Source organism: Botryllus schlosseri, chromosome 11 (assembly GCF_051294905.1).
Source record: "Botryllus schlosseri isolate E-star chromosome 11, Bs_hap1, whole genome shotgun sequence".
Classification (NCBI taxonomy): Eukaryota; Metazoa; Chordata; class Ascidiacea; order Stolidobranchia; family Styelidae; genus Botryllus; species Botryllus schlosseri.
The window spans coordinates 16,482,029-16,507,275 of NC_137246.1; the positions used below are offsets into that span (position 1 = coordinate 16,482,029).

Genomic DNA, 25,247 nt, shown 5'->3' on the forward strand with positions numbered 1-25,247 from the left:
ATGCCTATGTCACATCCGCATTCCGCACCATCCTCCAAGAATCTAGTTGCCGGCACTGTACCACATCGGACGGATTAATTCTCCAGTCCTCGTGAGTTATTGATCGACGTGATCGTAATTCTCACATGACCAAACTCCATCAGTGTCATAAGAATGATTACATTTATCACTTGGGCAAGTAAGGAATACTGAGAGTACGAATATTGGATCATAGCAATTTATAGTGTAGCTACGATGTAAATTGCTATGATCGGATAGTATGGAATGTCGTGTCACATCTTCTGAGATTTTTAGCAACGCCGATTGGGGAGCAAGGTCCAGACTAGAGTCATTAGCGTCCAACCGTCTACAGATTTTCCTCGCTGTGCCTTACGCACCCAATCCGTCACATCCTCTACCGCAGTGTGGAAGCGATAGATACCGTAGTGTCGAAGGCATCGAATAGATGCTAATAGTATATTGCTATCCAAACGGTTTTTGAATTGAAGATATCTTAGGCAGGCTTTTGCCTCGCCGACGCATAGCCTACTACTCGTTTCTCTGACATAAGCAAAAGGCAGCAGTTGCAGATGGAACAATATATTCTTGGTAGAATTTTTCTCAAGTTAATACCATACACCAGGATCTGTGCGCATGCATTGCACGAATTACACCAAGAGAGATTGCGATTAATAACCACATAATTTTACATTGTCGAATATAGTTTTACCAGTGTACGACAACAGCACTAATTTCACCAAGCTTCATCATGCTTTGAGGACAGATTTTGATATGCAGTACTCGCAGCACCATGCACTTATCGTAAATTCTTTCTCAGTTACAAAAACAGGAAAGACGTGAGCAAACGCAGTTGAGATCACAGTGCCTAACATTTCGCTAAAACAAATGAAGTAAAGGTATTGAAACGAACAATGAAACATCGCAGACGTGCCACCACCGAAAACAACTGTTACGAGGCAGAATAGTAGAGTAAATATGCTAGTGACAAAAATATGGCAAACCGTAACGAAAATCCAATGAAAATTGAGTAACACGGAGCCTAATGAATACAAATCAGCTGCAGTAGTCGTCTTCAAAAATTTCATAGCGTACATGCAATGATGGGAGTCCAAAATCAGTAGCTAAATTCGACATGGATAAACGCAACTGTCATGTTGAATAGAAACACCTGCGATGCTGACGACAAGCCAGGTACCGGTACCGCATTCTCTCACACAAGATTTTTCATTACAAACTACCAAGCAACCCGGCCAGCAGGAGTTTGAAGTCATTCAAAACAAGATCACACTCTATACAGGGGAGATCGCAATCCGGAAAACAATGGCCCACGACAGATCATCTTATGCAAATACAGTATAGGTTCCCGCACGAATACCTTTGTGACGAAACCAGAACGGTTGTTATGATTGGAAGCCTGCCATAACTGATGCAATATTTCACGTCTCGGTGTATAAAACAGTAAGGAGTCCAACAGAGGAACTTTAAACAAACACACGCAACGAGTTAGAAATAATGCTGCTGATAACGGCGTACAAGAATATAACGCTTGACTTAGCGACTAATTTCTGAAAATAAAGTATTCCGATACGACGGCAAGCAATACGAAGGAACACGGCGACCAAATATGAATAAACGAATTCGAAGTGAGGAATATCCGTCATCGATTTCCGCTACTTCGCAACAGAGAATGTCCACACGGATGGCCGTTATTGCGAAACACAAAAGTCGGCCGGGTCCACTTGATCTTCGGCGCAAATTCTTTCGAGAGAAACGCCGATGCCGACCTATGGATTAAAAACGCGAGCTCATCAAACTTATTTAGGTCGAGACGCGGCTCTCACAAAGTCTACTCGGTCAACAGTGGGATTGGTGGAATAATACATAAGATGACAGAAATTACGGGTATAAATTCAAACCAATATTGTGGTTTTGTAGGGCATGACTATCGTATTCATTAAAATATTTATATCCTAGTGTAGAACTATTTATGCTCAAATTTATATGTACCTCCAAGAAACTCTTCAAATTAATATACACATATAGATATACTACATATTAAACTAATTAGAGGTCGACCGATTATCGACATGGCCGATTATCGACGCCGATATTTAGAGCTTTCCCGGTTATCGATATCGGCCTACGAAGGCCGATATATTATATTTGAAAAAAATTCAAAAATTTCGGAAATGCAATGTTCCGTGTTCTCAATCTCAAGAAATCGACGACGCAAATGGCGATATATGACAGATTTACCCTTGCAGGACGAGTTTAGCTGGGTGAGCACTGAGCATGCATAGAAACAATGCTTCCTGCATTACAATCTACGTTTTCTGGACTGATCTGCAATTCTGTATCATATTTTGCTTTTTGGGTTATCCCAAATTTCATCGAATGTGCACAATTAAGCAATAATTCTTTTCAATTTCAGATTTCTCGTTTGTTATTTACCTTTCTGTGACATGTACAAGTGCCATCTTGCCTAATATATAATATTTTTGGTGAAATTTTTCTCTGCTCCTTCCATATTAATATCGGCCTATGATATCGGTATCGGCCTTGTGAGTGAGCCGATGTATCGGTATCGGCCTGTAAAAATCAATATCGGTCGATCTCTAACACAAATGTTCCAATAACATACCGATATGAAATCTTTGACACACTCTCATGTATGGATCAATATCGCACCAGATATCAACTTCGAAATTTGGATTAAAATTTCAAAAATACCGTTAAGTACCGCAAGGGTGTCTCACCAGACACTGTCTAATTACATTCTTGGAAGGGTCAGGACTCGGGACCTGATTTCTTTAAATAAAAATGTAAAAATGAAGGGGCTGAAGTCTCGCTGCGTGAACTTTTCACAACTTTAAAATATTTGTAACATTGTGCTCCGGTAAACAAGCTGCTTTTAAGAAGCTGAACTTGCTTTCATACTCAATAATCAAACTTATTCCGCAACACAAGACACAGTCTGAGATGTAAACTGAAGAAGCATCACTACCAAAGTCGACGCAAGCCAGCGTAACACTCACCTTGTAAAAATAATGCGATTGATACGACACAAATTTTTCGGCCCTGTCCGTATTCGGCAGGCATACGGATCGCACGCACACTTTCGACGCCGTCGGGCCGACCATCGTATACTCGACTTCGCAATTCTTGAATTTCGGATCCAACCCTCTTTCGTCTGGACTGTCGCTGCTCGCGTTAACTTCACGTAACCTGCCGAGTTCTTGATCGGACACAAGCTCCATGCGGCACGTGAAGACATGTGGAGTGTTTTGAGCTGTCAAAGTAGAATTGTTGTCGTAGAATCGTTTCGCGCCGCAGTAGCTTTCGAGGCAGGTTCGTTTCATTATGGCTCCATCATTTCAAGACACCAGAAGATTGCGACACAATGACATGGTGTCGTAATGACTTGGAGTGGTCTTTAGGTCAGACACCCAAATAGGCAACTGGCACTACTCGACAGAAGCATGATTGGAAACTTGTATATAGAGGTGGCCAAAGTAGTCGGCGTCGTTACTCGAGTATAACTATCGCTGTAAATTTCAACTCAATTACAAGTAGAAGAAGCAATTTCCTAGACACGTCAAAACTACTTCAGGAGGAAGTAAAAAACAAAAAGACTGAAATTACTCGAGTAAGTAGTTTCAAAAAGAAAAGATGTAATATACTTTTCTACTTGATGTTTTTTGGGCATATACACCGACTCACGATATTACATACACACAATTTATGAATATGCAAACCATAAGTGCATGGTGTGCATACGCCGCTGGACAAGGGAGGTGCAGATATAGCCTTGTAACGCTTTCTAAGTCTTGCCCCACCCCTCCATTCTATCCCAGAAATGCTGAGTGCCAAAACGCGGAAGCCACACATACCAGTTTTACTGATCAGGTCTTTGGTACGACCCGGTCAGGGATTGAACCCACGAACTACCGATCAAAAAGCCGGACGCTCTACCACTGCGCTGTCTTGTCGGTTGTACATTCGGCCGAAGGCTCGCATAGTTATAACAGTTAATCGGAAGCGGCTACATGAAAAATTGAAAGATGGATTTTCACAACTCATGTAGGTAGTATCTTCGAAAATATATTCACTTATTCACACGACAAGATCAAAATTCCCGCCCCAATAAACATGAGGGACGAGGAACATCTCATGTCTGACATACCTGCGCCTTTTTCCGGCAAACGCGGAATTCTCCACACGATAGCCTGGTACGCTTTTTCATACTTTGCCACGCCCACCGACGCCTCCATAGCGACTCCGGCCTCGGTAGGCGCTTTGCTGGTTGGTTTTGCGGCTCTCCTTGCGCGAACCGAGTGATGCCGAAATTTCCCCTCCACACGAAAAAACACCCCCCATTCTTCGGGCACCGGGAATCTCACCATGACGTCGTCGCAAGAAATCTGAATTATTAACAATTTTAAACGTACAAACCGCAGTGCCAGTCTCGGCAGTAGCGAGTTTTGAAGTGTAAGAGGTTATCTGAGCCCATTCTCGCTTGCGACTTTAAAAAAGTCCAGAGACTAACTCGATGAAGGAGGAATGGGTAATCGTCAACAACTATCAGAGATTTCCAAAGAACTGTGTACAGTACACCAACTGTCGTATCGTCATACATAAAATCACTAGCATAACAATTCGAAGAATCTATGCGAACATTATTCGAAATTTAGTAAAACACACTATTGGATATAAACATAGAAGGGCAACGACCGATTTTGCAGCTTGGTTCCGCTTCGCTGCGGCTTTATTCAGAATTGTTTTGTGTCAGCGACTGTAGGATTTCTGGCAATCCAAAGGTCTTCCAGGGCGCAGATTTTAATGAATCTGGTCTTGATCGGAAGGTACTATCACACTGATTCCGAAAATATGAATTGAAATATGGTCAGGATCCGGACTTTGACGAAAAATCACCCTAAACATCTGAAATCTGCATTGTTCAGAACCGCAAAACAATGAACATAACAACGAGCCATTGCGGCTCTCCGATTGTACGGACAATGCCGATATTTCAGACTTGGAAGGCGAATTCTGGGTGGTTCAGGGCCTGATCCTAGTTCAATTTATGTTTTCGGAATCGGTGCGTCAGTAGCTTTCGATTCAGTAAATTCAGCGCCCTGGAAGATAACTTTTGGGTTGCCAAAAATCCTACAGACGCTGCCGCAAAACAATTCTGAATAAAGCCTCAGCGAAGCGGAACGAACCTGCAAAACAGGCCCCTGCCATTCCATGTTGACATTCGACAAATACACAATTCACTAGTGTCCGCCGAAAATATTTGGGTTCATTTCAATATGAATATTCAATATTGTCTCGGAGAATACAAGAGAATGAAAATAGCGAGGAATCGCCAAAAGAATTAAAGTCAGACGGATCAATATCGAGCACTCTTACGTCGTGCATTAATACCAGTAGGCCATGGTAGGAGTTAGATTGTTAAACCGTACTTGGTCACAGGGGTGGTCTGTTACGAAGTACTACTTTTTTAGAGTACTCAAGTTGCCTACGTGCACTACTTACTCAAGTGGTTATGATTTTAGATTATTTCTACTTCAGTTCTTAGTTTTTTTTACTTTCTTGGAAATCATTACTGTAACTAGTACACGAGTGGAAATTTAAGACGTCGCTTCGATTTCTACTTGAGTACCAACGATGACTAGTTTGACCACCTCTGCTGGGTCGGTGGTACTACATCTCCCTATCTATTCATTACATCGCATATTGTCTCGCGTATCGCGTTGTATATTTAGGCTTACCATATTTTGGAAATCTAAAAAGGGGACACTTTTTCAGAAATTTGTGACCTGCAAAACCGGAGAAGTATTCTCAAAAACCGGTGAATTTTTCCCACTTTGTGATCGGTTGACTAAAAAAAAAGGTCATCTTTTGCGCTCAGAGCTCAAAATACCGTTTTTCTCTCCACATTGCTGGGTGGATGACTAAAAAAAAAAAAAAAGTCAACTTTCCGCTCAGAGCTAAAATCACCGTTTTTCACTCCGAAATACCCGCCGCTAGTTTCATACTTAAGGATTCTGCAATGAAATAAATTTGGAAAATTTTGTTAGTTCAGCAGTACCTTACGGCCTTAAAAAGCAGGACGTTTGGCTGACTGATCGGGACGCCGGGACAAGACGTTATAAAGCGGGACTATCATGGTAAGCCTATGTATATTGTGTGTCTTGACCAGATGAAAATAACGGAACCGCTGATTATTACGATTAACAGACAGCAGAGCAGACAGGAAGTGGAAGACAGCACCTGTTTCAGAGGGTCTTTGCTGGCGGTGATACTTCCACGGATGCGTAACAAACACCGTAGCTGTAGCCTCGCCCCTTTTACCGTGACATTGGACTTGACAATGACCGGGAGCTCCGATTCAGTGTAGTTTGTGGCAAATCTGAAAAAATGAAAATCATCATTTCAGATTTACAAGCTATAAGCAGCAGTGGTCACTGCCGCTATTGCAGTAGAAGTGACATCATAAATATCTACTAGATTACAATTAGAAGTAGTTTGAAAAAGAAGATTTGGTCAAGATGCTTTTACCAGTTTACCAGGCGACTACTTCTGGAATTACACGATGAGTCTTCGCAACTGGTGCAAAATGACTAACGACATTACAACCAGATGCAATTTACCACAACAGAGGGAAGTCCAAGATGCATAAACTTGGTACTGTTGCTGAAGAATCGTAGCAATAGAACTAGTCTAAACTAATTGCACAAGAAGGCAAAACCTACTGAGTACGGTACTCTGAAAAACTAGAAATACTTAGTTAGCGATCATCTCTGGTTTAAAGTAGAAGGGAGAAAAGTAGCATGTAGCTAGTAGTGTGATTAGAGAGACCTCAGCAAGTGCCTTACATGTGAAATATTTGTCGCGAGAGCTCACCTCAATAGTTCAAACCTACAGGCGTCGGGCGGGTAAAGAGTGCAGGTTCCGACGTTATCTCCGTCCAGACTATTCGACGTGCAGCATTCGTGCAATTCCGGATCCCGTACATCGATCCAACCGTCGAGGCTCGTGGGAATTATGTCTTTCCTGCGAACCACCTCCTTACCTTCGAGCTGTCATTGGCGTGATGTGTTAATCAGCAGAAAAAAACATGATACAGGACTACATGGGTCATGTGAATGATGAAGTTGGTTAGTTATAATCAAGCTGCCAAAGAGATATTATCTGAGTAACGAGCGTGAGCTGATAAAATAAAATAAATATCCTTTTTTATTTTGATTCAAAGCACTGGTGCAGCGCCATTGCTAGTAGAATAGCTTCAAGGAGAAAAAACTAGGAATTTACAAGCACAACAAACTCATTGCCTTTCTATAAAATGACATCGGAATGAATCTTAATTGAGGTTAAGCACATCATTGGACATAATTCTATCGCCAAATTCAAAACAGACTTTCAAAGAAACCCAATTATATTCCAATCCCGCTAGCCCCGGGGTATCTCTATTAAGGTATCGAGTGAAATTGACGAAGATTAGCCAGCATTATAATCAAACATCGCAACAGATGCATCGCGAATCACTCCCGACATGTACTAAACTACAAAAACTACAGCGAAGCGTAGCAAGAAATCCACGGGCATAATCAGATTAGAGACACACTGCATTGTCGAAACGAATATACTTTTAAAACATCCTGAAAAATCTATGTGCATTACACACTGACGGCAATTTCATGGCAAACGGCTAAAAACGAACGTCCTTACGATGTTTTGATGGAATTTCGGACGTCAAAGCGCCCCAGAAACACAAATCACCCGTCCCCGGAGGAGCATTAATATTTCACAAGGTAGAGAATAATTGCCTAGCACCGAGTACGCGCTTTCAATATCCACCTTTCGATCGTTGATTGTAATTTTTGCCATCGGATCACCAGAGAGAAAGGAGCCCACAAAGAAACGAACTCGTACTTTGCATGCGTCCATCGCGCCAGACTCGCTTACCGCGGCCTGGGAAGAGAAAGGAAAGAGATGAAATATGAGTCGGGAAATAAGCGGCAAGCATCCGGCAGTGTATTCAAATGTAAAGTTGACTGTAATATAATAGGTGGTGGCTAATATGTCAACATTCAAATTTCACATTACAGAATGTTTGCCTCGCGTTGGCCAACAAAATGACTGAAGCAATTTCTAGGAATCGAAATAGTCAAGCTTTCACCCAGATTACAGTAGGATTACATCAAAATGTAGACTGCTAATGACCCAGCGGAATGCAAGAGATGATTATTTTGGCAATTGATGGCAGATTGCAGATTTGGGTGCTACTGTGCGGTATTCGAAATAGTACAGACGAAACATGTGATGACATTCTTTAACAAATTCGGTCAGATAGGATGACTCCACAAGGCGTTCTGAAGTCTAGACATCAGAGTCATGTCACCCTACCTGTCAGAAGCGTGACACAGAAAGCAGAATGATTGTAAAATATGACTCATAAAATATTACCCTCTGTCCACACTACTTTTGAGCTACAGCCAAATGCTGGCGCCATGACTCCTACAACTAATCCCTTATTGTGATGGTAAGAAAAAACAACATGCATGATATAGAAAAGAGAATAACAAGCTTTAAAATCATCAAAATGCCTCGGCCTGTATATTTTGTATTGTTAGTTTTATAAGAATTTGACCAAGAGCTGCGGCAGAAGTCCATCTCGAAAGAAATGCAAAAGAGAATAGAATTCTTTTCTACTTTCTGGCACCAAATCGGATAAATAAATGCAGTTAATTTGTAAAGAGGGAGAATTCAGAATTTTTGCTCAATCAATATGCATCGTAGACCATATCGCTAGTGCTTATAAAATTGACAGTACCTGAACTTCATCTAAAACATCGACAAGAAACTCGTCGCGGGAATGATACTTCACAGTGGCAGTGTGCTCGTCGACGTTCAACTTTGGCTTCAACTTGTGCGCGTAGAACATCGCATCGCCCGTAACTTTCACGAACGACATCACGTCGTAGTGCAAAGAGAATCCCAACTTGACCGTTTGTTTTCCTTTGCTGGCATGCTACGCCACGGAATGGAATAGAGGAAACATGAATAGGATTACACGTGAAAAAAACAGACGGAACGCACTTTGAAGCCGGCGGCGTTTCTCGTTAAGCTCTTTCCGGGGCTGAACGTTTGTTTTTCCTTGTATTGAACGACGAGAAGCTTCAAAGAGTGGAGTTTTCCCTTGAAAGTGGAAAAGTACGCCTTGAAATTTTGATGGGCCAAAATAAAAATAACAGATAATTATGATATATTAGTAAATTATAAGTACGGCAATGACACTACATGGCGCTCAGATACTTTTTGTATCCAATTTACGAAGTAAATGTGACCGCTGACTAGTACCCACACTCGGTAACAGAGTATTGGAGTACTGTTTTTTATGAAAAACTAGGCAGAGAAAATTTAAATTTTTTGCTTACTTGGGAATTGCTACTTCGGCTTACACATGCGTAAAAATGACATTACTTCCACTTTTACTTGACAATGACTCCTTTGACCGCCTCTGTCCATACTTTGATAAAATCCAATGAAATATGTTGAATTAGTGTTTCATTATAATTATCTTCCGCGTGATAAAAACCGGCCTAATCATCGGTGATTTTCAAAACTACAATTGTCAAAAATTACAAATTGCGAAAATTAGGACACAAACGAATCGCGCAGATCAATGACACTCTGTATATAAAGTGATTGTTGACAATTACCAGGAGCTGTCCGTCATCCGAATAGTGCGGCTGTAGCTTTGGTTTCGTGATCTGGATATGTTGGTCGGCAAGCGATATTGTGCGAAACGCTTCCCTCGCTTCCGAAGTGTAATACAGTTTTAGTCTGGGAACGTCGACCTGCGGAATACGAAAAAGAAGAATGTGCTAAGCACACAGATCAGGGCTATGGAACAGAAATGTAACGATGCAACTAATTCAAAACGACATGGCATTACTCATTATAAAGATATCTTCGAAAATTAGATTTAAGGCCGTGTAATCTGTGACCAATCACGATTCACATCGACAGTCCTACACAGAGTAAGATCGAATTACCGCGTTCAAGTTATCGCGTGGGTATTTGCAATCGATAATGATGTCTAATGCAAGATTTTAGACCGAAAATTATTGGGCTGAAATCAGGGCTTTAATGACTCCAGTCGTGATTTTGTGATGACTCGACTCAAGTAATTATGAATGACTCAAGCCAAGTCATATGACTCGACACCAGGACGGCCAAGACGGGCATTTCATTATAACTTCAAAGAATAGTAAAGTTACCACATTATTGGTATTTCATCTATCAGTCCTGATGCTTGAAAATAGGGCTAGAAACGATTAAAACTGAGGTAATAACTATTTTAGGAATGTGAGCCATTCTATCACACTCAAACACAGTTGGAAAAATTTGATTGAACCGGACTGAACTGAAAACTGAACAGTGAACATAATGACCTGAGCTCGAGTCAAAATACTACCACTAGGACTCGACCCTCTACTAGCTGACTTGGACTCAGATTTGTCTCGGTGGTAAATCAAAAATGACTCGACTTATTTGTCTCGGTGGTAAATCAAAAATGACTCGACTTGACTCAAGTCAAAACGATAAAACTGAGATTGAATTGTGACTCGGAACCTTGTGACTTGGTTACAACCCTGGCTGAAATGATGACTTTAAGAATGCAAATGGCACGCAACGAGATTAAGTTTGAGAAGCGAATCCTGCGTGTAAAATGGCTTGCTTTAATCACGTCACCGAACGCAGACTCACGACATTAATGCAAAACGACTTCAAGCTAATGATACGTAAACCAGGAAGCCACCATCGCGAGCCACGTAATGATGCCTTTCGATTCACTCTCCTGATTTAATCAAATACTAAATGCGGTAAATTTCCCAGAATCAGAAGTGCTGCCCTGTCAGCCACAAATGTAATCAAGATTAAAGAGTATTTGAATAACCTGCCATCAAACAAACCATAAAAGGCACCACACACGGCCTCTCATATCTAGCAGGCCCGCAGAACAAATTCACCACTCCACACCAAATATAGACGAAAATCGTAAAATGTCATGAAAAGGCCACAAAACGAAACAGTCACCTTATCGACAGCCAGCTTCACGTGAATCGGGACCCATTTCCGATTGCTCATCGCACGTTTCGTAGGCGGGAACCTCATGAACACGTCCCAACTGCTTCTATCCTCCACGAGATCGATTTCGGGCGTCACCGACTGTTTCTCAACAGGCAGGCTATCGACAGTACTTTCCACAAGTACTCCCTCGGTCGACTTCAACAAATCTGACGCGAGAGGGATTTGATCCGAAAGTTCGTCAGCAATATCTTGACCGATACCGGATATCAAAGTGTCTTCTGGAGGATGCGTATGAGCGTTTGTATTGGAATTTTGCGACGGCGCATCGTCTAATCCGCGGATATCGCGGGCGTCGTTTGCACGTTCCACGCTATCAGCTGATTTATTCGTGGCGCTGTCGACTTCGGAAAATGCCTTATCATCAAGCCAACTGAACGGGTCGTCTTTATTAGTGTCTAACGTGCTGTGCCAAGATTCTGTTGGAAATGGCTCAAACGCGCTGTCGTTATTACCCGACATGTGCGGCGCGTCTGCAAAAACCGCGGCGTGCACCGGCGTCTCGGCACGCGACAATGACAAAGTGGACACACTCTGATCGAAATCGGACACGGAATCGAGGTCCAGGCGTTTTCGCGAGTCGCGATTCGAGTCGCGCGACAAATGTCTCGTTCTCTCGCTGGCCCGAGACGACCGCCTCTGCCTGCTTGAGGACCTAGACCCGGACGACGGGGGTGGCGGAATGCGTATCAGCGGCGCGGGGCTTGCGGAGGAAGGGGTTGGGTTGATACGAATGGGGGTCACCCTGGTTTTTGAAGAAGCGAAAGTGACATTGTCGAAAGGGGTGTCGGTCGATGCTGACCCGGGAGATGGTGCAGTTTTGGGCGACGGTGACCAGAACGGGTTCGTGGACACTGACGAGTGGCTCGTGGTGTAGCTTTGTTCATGGGGGTAAGTCAAAGGAGTCATGGCCCGACTCGAGCACGAAGAGTGGACGTCGCTGTCCGCCATCTTGTCCGTACGTCTGTCGAACAGATCGATTTCATCCGTAAAAACAGAGTCTTCTAGTGCAGCGGGGGAGACTTGAAAAGATGCCTTGGCATCGATAGTATTTCCCGAGTCGGTACAGTCCGGTGGGTCGGTTTGGCTTTCCGCGGTATTTGCTACCATCGTCGATCCCTTGGGACGTTTTCGTTTTAGGCTGTCGCCCTGTAAGTTTGTAGGAATTTTGACCGTGAGAAATTCACAAAATAAAAATTTGGATTTGGAAACTATGACAATAGTCTTCAACGAATACGGATCAAAGTGGTCGTCGTCAGCACTCCAGTAGAGGTGGAAGCGACATTATAAATTTTTGCTCAGATACGAGCAGAAGTAGCGATTTCAAAGTGAGTAAAAAAGTAAGTGCTCCAGGTCTGGTTTGCCCAAGTACTGAAAACTGTGAAGTAAAGGGTTGTGTAAGATCTATTTGAGTACTTGAAAGTAGAGGTACTTCGCTACTGACCGACTCTGCTTTTCATCCCAGCAGGCCAGTTTATGTTAAATTTCTAACGCGGCCAATCAAAGGGGAGGGAGAATCGAACTTCGCCCCCACGAACCCCATAGCGTGATTTCGATGATCAGCAAAGTTTGTGTGGCCTGGTAGCCCTAGGTACAACAATTTTCTATAATGCATGGATGAATAGGTGGTAATTACATATATAAGTCGCTATAAACTTTTTATCCTCTCAGTCCACGTAATCAGATTTACCAGTAGCGCTGAGTGAGCTGTTGTATAGGGAAATAAAGGGCACGTAATTATTAATTAAACATATTCGGGCGTGCCCGTAGGTACAATTATTCGTTACCAGGGCCGTAACAGCACTTCGTCAGCCCCCCCCCCCCAAACAAAAAACGTTGGTCCTGGGCCCCCATCGGGTGATAAACCAAACTTCCGGGGGACTTCACCCCCAGACCCCCATTCGGCTGTCCGCTATTTGCTGATACTAGGTATCTACATTGGGTGTCCATTTACTGAGGCAGCTATCCTCGCCTAGACGCGCGAAGCGCGAAAAATTTCACTAATTACTGATTGAATTGGTCAATATGATCGGGAATTGCATGTAAATTAAGATCGATTTTTATCCTCTCTCCGGTAAAGCTGAGTGATGTGTGATTGAAAAGGACCCCTGAATAATAATTATACATCTTCGGGTGTATACCCGTTGGCAGGAACGAAACGTCACTTCGTCAGGCCCCCGAAAAAACTTGGGTCTTGGGCTTCCATAGGGGGATAAACCGACCGCCCCCCTCACGTTGTTCGCTTTTGCCACGGAATCAGCTGTACTGTTTAGCGAGCCAGTGCGAAGCGCGAAAATTTCAATAATTCATGCTAAAATCGGTCAGTAAGATCGGGGATTGCATATATATTGCTATCAATTTCTTGTCCTCTCTGCTCACGTTACCAGATTTACCGGTAAAGCTGAGTGAGGTGCAATGTTCCCTCTAAGCTGCGCACGTGCGCAGCGCTGACACGGTCTCTGCGCACAGAAAATCTACGTTGCGCACAACAAATCCGAAGTTATGACCTTTTTTTAGTCGTTACGCACTGTTGTCCAAGGGTCAGCGCAGTGAGTTGTTGAGTGTGCGCAGACTCATCAAAACTTAAAGCGAACATTATGAGGTGTCTTGGAAACTGTAGGGCCCGTAACAAATAATTAAACATATTTGGGCGGGCGAACCCGTTGGCATGACTTCGTTGCATGATGTTATTTCGTGACCTTCTGTCTGCAATATCAAAAAATATAGAATCGCCCAACAGGGATATCGCCCAACAGGAATATCCCTGTCGCCCAATCGTACTAAACTAAAAGACTAGGGTGGAGTGAAAAATGGAAAATTTTGAATTTCCAAACGGACACTTGATATGTGGTGCCAAATTTTTAAAAAATAATTTCTATAATAATTTTGGGTTCGTGCACCCTCGAGTGGTCGTGCAATTGCACCGAACGAGCCAAAAATAGCTAATTTCGCTATATATTGATGACCGCTTCCGCTAGAAGTCTGATTTTGGGCTCAAAAGATGCGGAAGCAACAAGTTTCTATCTCACTTCCACAGAACTTCGTCTTAAAAATGAACAGAAAAAAAGTTACGAGCAAATTATTGATTTTTAGACCATTTTTCGGTAAAATTACGCACTGAAGCAGGGTACGAGGCCAAAAGCGTGTAGTGATCGATCTTATGACTGACAGCTCCATATTGGAAACACATTAATTGGTAATTCATACTGAAAACACAAAACCATCAATTCTATATTGAAAAAAGATATATTTCGAAGATGGTTTCACAAATAGAGTAGGCCTACTAGTCTGCACAAACTTGGAAATCTTGTTTCGTATCTAAGAATTTCATCTGTTTTTGAGACTTCAGTTTTTCGCTGATTAAGCCATCTCTACGGTTAAATCCCGACACGTGGGCAGATGATTTGGTCACCACTTTAACGCCTCTTTCCACTGCCTGGTTGTGCCGGGGATGTTTGAGGAGATGACCTTAGATTTTCCATCTCGAGACATGACGAGTTTTTGATTGCTGGTGGCTGTTCCATATCTTTTAGATTCAAGTTGACAATTTAGTGGTATGATTTTGCCTTGATGTTTATAATTGGGATTTTAGACAATCTGATTCTAGTGTCAACGTTGTTTTTAGGTTTCGTTTAACATATCCTCCTTCAAAGTCGCTAATTGGAATCTGGTATTCTGTTTGATCTGCTCATAGTTGTAATCTTGCAAGTCTTCCGAGGCCTTCATCATCATCACCGAGCATTCCCAAAAAACATTATCCAGATGTGCAAAATATGCTTTTCGTTGTAGCAAAGGTAGTGCCAGGTTGCGAATTCGTGTATTAGAAAGCTTTGTAATATGGGAAACTATGTTGCACAAGTTTTAGCACCATCAACAATTGTGACTTTTTATTTCAAACCATGACGGAAAATAAAACTCCATGCAGAATTAAGCAAGATAGTTCAGATTGCTTGTTGGATGACTCTGTCGCACATGTATGCTATGTATAGAACCTCAAAATTTGGCATGTTCTATGTGGGACAGAGTCATCCATCAGGTAATCTGAACTATCTTACTCAATTCTGCATGGAGGTTTATTTTCTGTCATGGTTTGAAATAAAAAGGCACAATTATGGATGATTCTGTCCCGCATAGAACATGCCGAATATTGAGTTGCTATGTGCGACAGAGTCATCCATCAAGCAATCTGAACTATCTTGCTCAATTCTGCATTGAGGTTTATTTTCTGTCATGGTTTGAAATAAAAAGTCACAATTGTTGATGGTGCTAAAACTTGTGCAACATAGTTTTCCATGTTACAAAAGCTTTCTAACACACAATTCGTAACCGTGCACTATCTTTGCTACAACAAAAGGCATGTTTTGCACATCTGGGAATGCTCGGTGATGATGATGAAGGCCTCAGAAGACTTGCAAGACTACAACTATGAGCAGATCAAACAGAATATCAGATTCCAATTGACAACTTAGAAGGAGGATATGTTAATGAACCGAAACCTAAAAACATCGTTGACACTAGAATCAGATTGTTAAAAATCCCAATTATAAACATCAAGGCCAAATCATACCACCAAATTGTCAACTTGCATCTAAAAGATGCGGAACAGCCACCAGCAATCAAAAAATTTTCATATGTCGAGCTGGAAAATCTAAGGTCATCACCATTAAGGATCAATCATCCTTGGCACAACTAGGCAGTGGAAAGAGACGTTAAAGTGGTGACCGAAGCATATGCCGATTGCCCATGTGTCCGGATTTGAACGTAGAGATGGCCTCATCACACAAAAACTGAAATCTCGAAAGCAGATGAAATCCTTTACTACGAAACAAGATTTTAAAGTTTGTGCATACTAATACTCTGGTAGTGAAACCATATTCGAAATATATCTTTTTTCAATATAGAATTGATGTTTTTGTGTTTTCAATATGGATTTGCAATTTATGTGCTTTTAATGTAGAGTTGTCAGTCATAAGATCAATCACTACAAGCTTGTCGCATAATAGCGCCTGATTCAGTGCCTAATTTTACCTAAAAACAGCCTAAAAATCAATAATTTGCTTGTAACTTTTTTCTGTTCATTTTTAATACAAAGTCCTGTGGAAGTGAGATAGAAACTTGTTGCTTCCGCATCTTTTAAGCCCAAAAGCAGCTTTCTAGCATAAGCGGTAATCAATATATAGCAAAATTAGCTATTTTTGGCACGTTCGGTGCAATTGCACGACCACTAGAGGGTGCATGAGCCCAAAATTATTATAGAAATTATTTTTTTTAATTTGGCACCACAAATCAAGTGTCCGTTTTGAAATTCAAAATTTTCCATTCTTCACTCCACCCTACTAAAAGACGCACACGATTTCAAATTGGTAATTCTTCACTGGCATATAATTTTTCCCTGCCAGATGGAATTCGTCTTCTGGGGTTCAGATTGCCAAGACAGGAACAGTAGGTTCCAGTCATTTAGGCACCCATGGACAATTAAACCTATATGCATTTTGAAGGCTATATATAACAAAGTTTTCGGTGTTAATTTGCTCTGACTACTCATTAAGGATATGTCCTATCACCACATCATCTACTGCGAAGCCATTTCTCTCCAACACCCGCCATACCGCCCCCCTGAGCCCAGCGCCCCGATATCGCCCCCTGATCGTTCCCACCCCCTTCGAAATTGCCAGCACCCCTTGGGGGGACCTATTTTAGTTGCAAATTGGACGCTTCTAAATCTCTGGTAGACATCGTTTCTATTTTCCACAACTTGAAATGGTTGGGCAGTGACTAATTGCCTCTACCACACGGGTTCACTAAGCAGAAATCTTGTTTTGAACTTTAAAATCAGAGTAATCGAAAGGATTCTATAATTAGATTCGAATCATCTCCACGAGAAATCGCATACGCTTGTATCACAATTACCAACTACAGAATATAGTCTTGAAATAGCATTACTAAGACAGATGAATCATGAAAGTGGTGACAGGTTATTGGTTACTCGCTCCACTTAAAGGATGCTGAACCAATGACGTTCTACCTTGAAGTAGTGCCTCACAGCTATTACTCGTCAGAAATGAGACGGCACAATATTTGCAAAGCTAAATCCAGAAATAATTTTGTATCAAATTCAAATTCAAGTCCATAACCAGTAATAAATACTTTTCTTCTCAAAAAAGCGCATGAAAATTATAAATACTGTAAATTCTATGTCCACATCAAATACAGAAGTCCAATCATTTTGAAGCCTAATCCATGCTCATTGCTCATATCTGGTACTCGTATAAAGGCAAAACTAGACCTAGAATATTTAGTTTTGCTTACTTGGAAATCGACACTTTGATGAGAAATTTATGTTTCTATTCTACTTCTATTGAAGTACGAACGATTACTAGTTAGCGACTGCCTCTGATATCGGGCACACGTGTTCTGTGGTCATAAATAGATATATCTCATTACCTGCGCCGTGAGATCGAATATTGTCTCCACGTCTTCCTCAGCATCCTCATGGCTGCCCATGCTAATGACGGCGCTTCCTCGATCATCCGAGAAGTCCACCAGGTTATTCTGAGATCCCCTATCAGCTCGGTTGAATCCCTTGAGGTTGGGCATTTCGGTCGATAGCCTGCACCCGTGAAATCGAAATTTTACAGATCGATCGCTGACAGATTGACGCCATGCTCGTTAGACAGAGGTAATCGAAAGCGTAGGACTGTAGTTGTTTCTAGTAACTTATCATGCACCCTCTTCTGACATTATATGCAGAGGTGGGCAGAGACGAGTGCTTCCACTTGCTTGTACTGAAGCAGGTTTCGCCCACTTGTATATACTGCTATCTTTGGACTGCACGTAGAAAACAGTTTTGGGATAACTACACAGCACTATAACGAGTGAAATTGCCACACTGAGCACGATCACAGTAACATTAGTTGTGAACAAGATAGACCCTAATTGTCCCTAAACGACAGAAGTGGTCACCTCCGATTAACGGCTAAAATTATGCAACCTTTCGACCAAATCTACTTTTGGAACAGCTTACTCGAGTAGGCTACTTTTCAAATCCTCATTTCCTACTTCTACTTGAGATGTAGTTCTGACTTGACTTTAAAATTACAACTTCAACTTGAAATTGAGCATATATTTTCTACTTCAACTCGAGTAGGCCTAGCAACGACCACTTTGACCACCTGTGATTTGGCCACTGTAAAACAGGACAACACTTTCATGTTGCACATGCAGCTGACTAGGTTGGGATAGTGAAAAATAATGAATCAACAAATACTAGGGCTGGGCTAGGTACAAGGGTTCGAGTATTAATTGTCATGATTTGAGTCAAGTGGTGAGTTAAGAATTTTTTGAGTACCGGTAATAAAATCGCACGCCTTTTTCTACTATTGGCTATATATATTATAAATGAGAAATATAGTTCATATACTTCTTCCCGCTGTAGAAGCCCAGAAACACTCGAGTGGCCACATCACACCATCCAAAGCATTTAGTACAAGGCTATGTACGTTCGTAGAAATGACATTTCCGTGAAGTCAACACAGGGATTGCCACATTGTGCAATGAAATAGGTCTGGCCGAATAAACTACCTTATCTAATGCTGCGGAGAACCGGGACCATTTTCTTTGTGATCACACAAATTTATGTCCATACACGTAACAATTATTGATACTCGAATACTCAACTGGAAGCCTAACACGGGACTTCGCCAAGCCCTACTAAAACCCCCACTCAGTAGGGGCACCATACCTGTTTGGATTGACAACGAAATCCTCCAAGTCTGCTACGTCGACATCGTTGAAGCTCCCCGCAAACCCGCTGCTATTCCTTCCTGTCGACGGTAGCGACATGGCGCCGCACGAAGCGTTATCATTGTTCGCTTCATCATCGTCGCACTCGTTTTTCAATGCAGTCCACTGTGAAAGCGGCTTCACCGGAGATAGATCGTTCACGGGCGGAGAGACGGTGATCATATCGTTCATTACTGAGCTGCACGGCTCTGTGCGAAAATATTGCATTGCTTGATTGGAATATAGCGAAATATAACTATTTTATCAATATAATAATATAATTACAGTACTTTTATGGAAAGACAATCCTGCACGAAACTAGTACAGTACAGTAGTATTGTAAAATCAGAAGAAAATGCATCACCATCACTCACGCTCGAACAAAGGACTTCCTATGATATGCAAATCGAAAAACAATACTCGGAAGCTATAGGCTACTTGCAGCACGCTATATCTTTATTGATGATCATAAAGAAGTCACATCTAGCACCCTTATACCAAGATGGTGGTTGTCACTCATTAGCATGGTTTGTGTTTGAGAGTCACCATTCAAGATACAGCTCATTGTATAATTCAAATTATTGCCAACTATTCATGTAACCGATCCAATCCCTTATGAAAGCATAACAGTTTTCAACCAACAGAAAAGATCTAATGCAAACTGATCTAGCAACTATATTATGTATGTCAAAGAGTGTGTACCACGAGGCATCAAAAAAATGCTATTTACTAAAGGTAAGGCCAACGCATTTTCAGTTGTTTTTAGTTGAAAACTCACAATCCTCTAAATGAAGTGCTTCCAATCCAGATAAAGCACCAAATCAGCAAAATTTGATAAGGCAGGTGCTGTAGGATAAATCAAATCATCTGGCCAGTTTATTCAGGGAGAGCGGATGAATGGTTTCATTATTGATTTTCAGGAGGAAGACATTCTGCGAAATGTGCCCAATGAAGTAATGGGAGTATTGATTGCACAAGCCAGGGCCGTATGCAACAGTTGTTAGAAGATTAGGCCTGTGACTTCTCAGAAACTGGAAGACCGCACGGTGTGCACGCACAAGCCAGATATAAGTATCGAAAGACAATGCACATATCACGACCCTGTCTTACAAAAACAACATATAAGCCAGAATTTGCCATATCATTGTCACGAAGTGGAACTGCATGCATTTTTGTGGCAAATTCAATGGCCTAATATCCAACACAATCTTATGCCGGATAATGTTTCGTGTGCAAGACTGCACCATTTCCGTGCCTCAGTTACAGTACTGGTTCAAGCTCTGAATCATAACATGCACTAGATACGCTAGAGATAAATATGATTTTGCGGGTGTGAACATGTATTAAAATTTATTGTATAGCTAAGCCCTAACGTGGTAACGAAGAGAATCAGCAAATGAAAATTTGCATTCGCATTGGGTCAAGAATGACGCAGTGCCTGATCTGATGGCACCAGCCCGACTGAATCCTTGATACTGTAATATAGTAAAAATCGAAAGATCCCTTCATCGAGTTATTTCATCATTAAATACTGGGCAGGAAGACACATCAGCTGCAACTTTTCCTGCTACATATTACTCACAAGCAAGAAAATTCCGGCAAAGAATGTCAGAAACGAGTTACCTCAACAAACAAATATTCGTCATGAATGGCTTACTACAGTTGTAATTAAATGTTTATAGACACCTGCTAACTACTGCCCTTACTATGTATGCTCGGCAATAGTAGAGAGGTAAACACTAACACAATATCCTACCGAAATTCTCAGCAGTGTCAAAGTCATCATTTTCCAACGAAAGGTAACCAATACCGCCCGCTCCCTTCTTTTTAACAGTGGGCCGCGCTTCAGGCGACACTTGATGTTTCGACCAATGTGAATCCTCATCAAAAGTCTCAGTTCTGAACGGAATACAAGATGTCAGTTTTTTGCGTCAGAACACATGCCTTTTTGTAAGACATACGTTCCATCTAGCAAACCGTCTGCTGGCTTCGATATGACACTTTTATCATTTCCTGCAATGGAAAACATACATTGTTCCCTTCAGCTTTACCACTGTTCATAACTAACCGACCTACCTGACAGCGTTGACTGGGCATCATTAGTATTTTGAAGGTTATCGTCAAAATTTGCCCAAGACGAAGAGCACATACTTGGAGTGACTACTCCATTTTCATAATTTGAATCTGTGCGTATTTTCGAACAGTCAGTGACGTCATTGAAAGAAATACCGATGCCGGCATCCAATTCTCTCTTGGGTGCGTATTTTCTTGGCGGTACAGGAGGACCTTTATTCGCCGGAGATTTCACAGGCAACGGAGACGATGACGCACTGGACGAATGCGCCTGGTTAATGTGTCCTTCCGGGGAGGGAGAAGATATAAGGTCAATCTCCATATCGTTAAGAGTCTTGCTCGATGTACTGCTTGTGGAAAAGAGACTTTTCCTCGGAGGTATCGCGGGTTTGGCAAACGATCGACTAATAATGGGAGAGTCGGTGTCGGACAAGTGATTTTGCAGATCGTCAGTACCCATGCTTAAGAGGTCCGCGACCGGACTCGGAGCGATAGTATGCGTTTGAATAGGAGATGATCTGGCAATGGGCGTATTGGGAATGAAAGATTTCCTTTCTGGAATAGCGGGCGGTGCCCGTACTGGAAAATATCTTGGCTTGTTAGAACTCGGAAGTGTGTTCTCTTTGTTGTCACCGAACGCGCTCCAATTTTTAGGGGTTGGGGAACTACGACTGCTTACTGACGGAAAGCTTATATTGGATTTGGGGAAATGCGGCGATGTACATTGCGAACGCTTCAAGATAGGGTCCGTAGGAGTTGAAGAACCCGTTTGGACGATATCCCGACTCGGTTCACTGCTCATGCTGTCGCTCGCCACACTCGCGGCGTCCTGAAAAGATTGGATTTTTTACCGGCAGGAATAACGAAAATATAGTCAAGCTACACACCAATTGATCGAACCCGTTATTCAATGACTCGTAATGCCCTCCGATATTGATTTTGTCTTGACACAATCTTTCGGTATCCGAAGACTGTTTCGAATCCAAAGACACTTGATGTCCTGCAAATTTTTTTCAAAAGAGACTGAAAACCACAAATGAATGTTGGACTACAAGAAAGTAGATTGGCAAAAGGCATTCGAATGTGCGCAAAGGACCTGCAAATAGTGTTTTACATGCATAACGCAACGCAGGACGTGGCCATACCTTGCCCAGCCCGAAAAAGTGTAACTACAAGAAGCTGGGGTATCTGCGGAATAGGCCTATGTAAATCAATCAAAAACGGTTATTTCGAGAATCAAAATTTAGGTTGAATGTTATCAAAGTACTCGAAATCACTCTCGTTCAAGGCATATATTTTCATTTTTCTGTTCTGTAAGAAGTCGGTTATATTCTAAGAAGCAAGAAGTAACATCGCAATGTTATCTTCGTGAGAAAAGCAGGACAATTCTGTCTTACCAGGTGATGCTGTCGAACCATTCAAATTTGTCACAAAATTCTGATCCGGAGCAAATATATCCATTGCACAGTTGATATTCCCCTCGTGCTCGGGGGATGAGGCGTGTTTTACATCCTGCACCAAACAGATTTTCAATTTCCCATCGTCGTACGAGTTTTCATTGCTCAAAGGATCGGGGTCATCAAAAAATTCTGAAGACGCAATATCTACTAACAAATCGCTTTCAGCACTTTCCATTCCACAGAAGCAAGTTGACAATATCGACTTATCAAGTCATGGCGTTGAGTATTACAAAATGCTACTCTGCATAAAACAAAATGGTAAAGGATTTAATCAATATTCAATCAACCAAGTGCATCAGTCACAGTGAAGCTACACAGCACGCATAATAACTCAAACTGTCAAATCTAATCAATGGTGCATCTGCATGTACGGATTTGTGAAATGAAAGAGGACATTCCAGCAGGAAGTGTAGTCCAATATTACCAAGTCGTTTCCAAAATGGCTTGGCCTGAAACACTCGTCGCGCCAACTATCGCAGAGCTGGATTTGAGCAGATTGTAAATCCCATGCAAACAACTGTCAACAATAAAATCAAGATGTGCGGAAGGGAGATTGGTGAATCATAAGCAGTGATTCAGATTGACATGAATTGATCATTGGCGATCCGGATTAACTCTTTGTTTCATAACCGCATAAAGGCCGTTTTCAATAGGCCATGATCATGAAATCAATCATCCAACTCTTCCTCGTCGCTGAAGTATGAGTTCCGCTTGAATTTTTTAGATCTAGGTTGTGACACACTGGTCAATTCTCTCGTGTGTGCACTTTCCGCAATTATTGAACTTAAATTTTCAAAGGCAGCATTTTCAAGTTGAGCACCATCAATATCACTGTCCGAGTCGTTCTGTGGAATGAACTTCATTTGTTTAGATGATGCAACACTTTGGTTCTTAATTTTCCTTTTCTTGGACCGTGGGGGCTGGCGATCTCCCAGCACATTTTTCGGGCATTTGTAACTCAAATGGTGTACATCCCCACATTCATAGCACCGTGATTTATCCTTGTATTCTTTTCGGCGTATAAATTCTCTGGCCCTTCCGTTGTCCTTGGCGATGCTACACTTTATCGTCCTTCCAAACAGCGTTTTGCCGTTTATGATTTGGGATGCTTTTAGTGCGTCTTCTTTTTTCATATACAAGACAAATGCAAGTCCTTTGCTTTTGCGAGTTTCCTTGTCACGTACTATGGTGACTTTCACCACTTTCCCCATCTTGCCAAATATTTGATGGAGGTCGTTATTCGTCAATTGATAAGGCAAATTGCTCACATACACTGTGCTCTTGCTTGGTGCAAGTCCACCGCTCATTTTATCAGTGCAGTGAATTCTGTATGGATAAGAATATCATGAACACTATTTAATTGTGATTGAGAAATCAACAGAAAAGAGCATCATACACATATTCTACCATTTATGACAATAAATCACAAGGCGAATCAACGTAATGGTATTTCTATTTCTTACTTTGGACCATGTTACTAGCAAATGAAAAGTAAGCCTGGAAACTGCTAATCATCTGTACTTGTTAACTTTTTGTCTTAGGTGGAATTTCTCATTTTACTAATCATCACACAGCCTAATTGGATGAATGTCAGAGAGAAAGAGAGAGAAGATAAGTTTATGCCGTTACAATACAACATTCAAAAGAATTGAACAAATAGCCTATAACTATTAGGGGACAGTTACCAAAATCGTCCGTACTAGGTTCGATGCTTGGATAGATAAAAAAAATTCACGTATGTCACAATGTCTCATGAATTGTCCAACAATATTTTGTTCAGGTCATCGCAGCTTAATCTGACATCCCCATCATTTCAGTGCCATCGGTTTTTTTTACGACTGGCAAAAAGTAATAATCGTCCGCTTCGTCATCACAACGGAAGCATTCAACAATCAACCTATAGTTCACGATTCATACAGGTTCTATTTTTAGAATACTGGTAGTATTGGTATAGTATACTGGTTACCCACAGGAGTCACAGCAAAAAGCCAAATCGATTGCCTGATTACCTCTAGAAACGAAGACAGGCACAAACAGCAAATTGGATGTATTTAGAGATGTACCGTAATTATGGAGTGCTAAAGCTCTACTTGGTGTAGAAATTCATAACAATAAATTTCAAATATACATGACTGGTATAGGCCTTTGGTAATTGGTATGATATCCGTTTTAAAATAGCGATAGAGATAGAGGCCAAACAATTATCAGTTGTGTTATAGGCAACATACATACATTATCTGTATCACGGCGCGTGCACCACTTACTACTTCTGCAATCGTGCAAGTGCAAGTAACCGACCGTATGAAACACTGTCCATACTCTCAGCGTTACTGCTTGGTTTATACTTCATCACACAGAGCACATAATGTTGCAATGACGAGTCATACTTTATCATAGAGCTTAGAGACCTGTTGCTGCATTTGACGGACTACGGAGGGTAACATCGTTTCCAGTTATATCTCTTCATACTCACGCTTACAGCTCATTGCTTAGATTCGCTTGCTTGCTGTATAATAACTTTGTGGCTTACCTTTTGCACTTCTTCATTGGCTCTGCTAAAATGATTGTTGTGCAGAGCACCGATGCTTTTGTGGTCTGCTCACTGAAACGCTAGAGAGCACGTGCATATTTCGGATTGTTTTGGCACGAATGCATTGGATTGATTACAGTTCCACTATAGATTGTCCCACACGACCCCCAGTCTCTTGATTGGACTATAGATTATTAACTGACCGACATCCATAAAAATATAATTTGGTATAAACCTAGTTA

The 25,247-nt window shown here is 41.7% G+C and overlaps 2 protein-coding genes and 1 long non-coding RNA gene across 4 annotated transcripts in view; 1 reads left to right on the forward strand and 2 right to left on the reverse strand.

Moving 5' to 3' along the window:
• The window catches only part of LOC145449982 (uncharacterized), a 337,566-nt gene that overhangs the window by 130,192 nt on the left and 182,127 nt on the right, over positions 1 to 25,247 (forward strand). The gene's annotated exons all lie outside the window — the stretch shown is intronic.
• Positions 564 to 23,113, reverse strand: LOC145449969 (uncharacterized). Of its 2 annotated transcripts, XM_080328409.1 has the most exons (17): positions 22,413 to 23,112; positions 21,903 to 22,015; positions 21,019 to 21,844; positions 20,904 to 20,955; positions 20,699 to 20,841; positions 18,902 to 19,151; positions 17,605 to 17,770; positions 11,110 to 12,309; positions 9,729 to 9,866; positions 9,106 to 9,204; positions 8,840 to 9,037; positions 7,864 to 7,977; positions 6,910 to 7,085; positions 6,277 to 6,415; positions 4,184 to 4,421; positions 3,036 to 3,289; positions 564 to 1,784 (listed from the first exon to the last, which is right to left on the reverse strand). In XM_080328409.1, exons 1-17 carry the CDS (start codon positions 22,648 to 22,650, stop codon positions 1,707 to 1,709), a joined length of 4,422 nt encoding a protein of 1,473 aa, XP_080184535.1. In that variant the 5' UTR covers positions 22,651 to 23,112; the 3' UTR covers positions 564 to 1,706. The 2 variants fall into 2 exon arrangements, with proteins under 2 accessions (XP_080184535.1, XP_080184536.1); XM_080328410.1 differs by lacking the exon at positions 7,864 to 7,977 and having other exon boundaries at positions 22,413 to 23,113.
• Positions 22,716 to 25,039, reverse strand: LOC145449978 (zinc finger CCHC-type and RNA-binding motif-containing protein 1-like). The gene is made up of 2 exons (XM_080328420.1): positions 24,740 to 25,039; positions 22,716 to 23,801 (listed from the first exon to the last, which is right to left on the reverse strand). The coding sequence occupies exon 2, from the start codon at positions 23,780 to 23,782 to the stop codon at positions 23,144 to 23,146; it is 639 nt and encodes a 212-aa protein (XP_080184546.1). The 5' UTR covers positions 23,783 to 23,801; positions 24,740 to 25,039; the 3' UTR covers positions 22,716 to 23,143.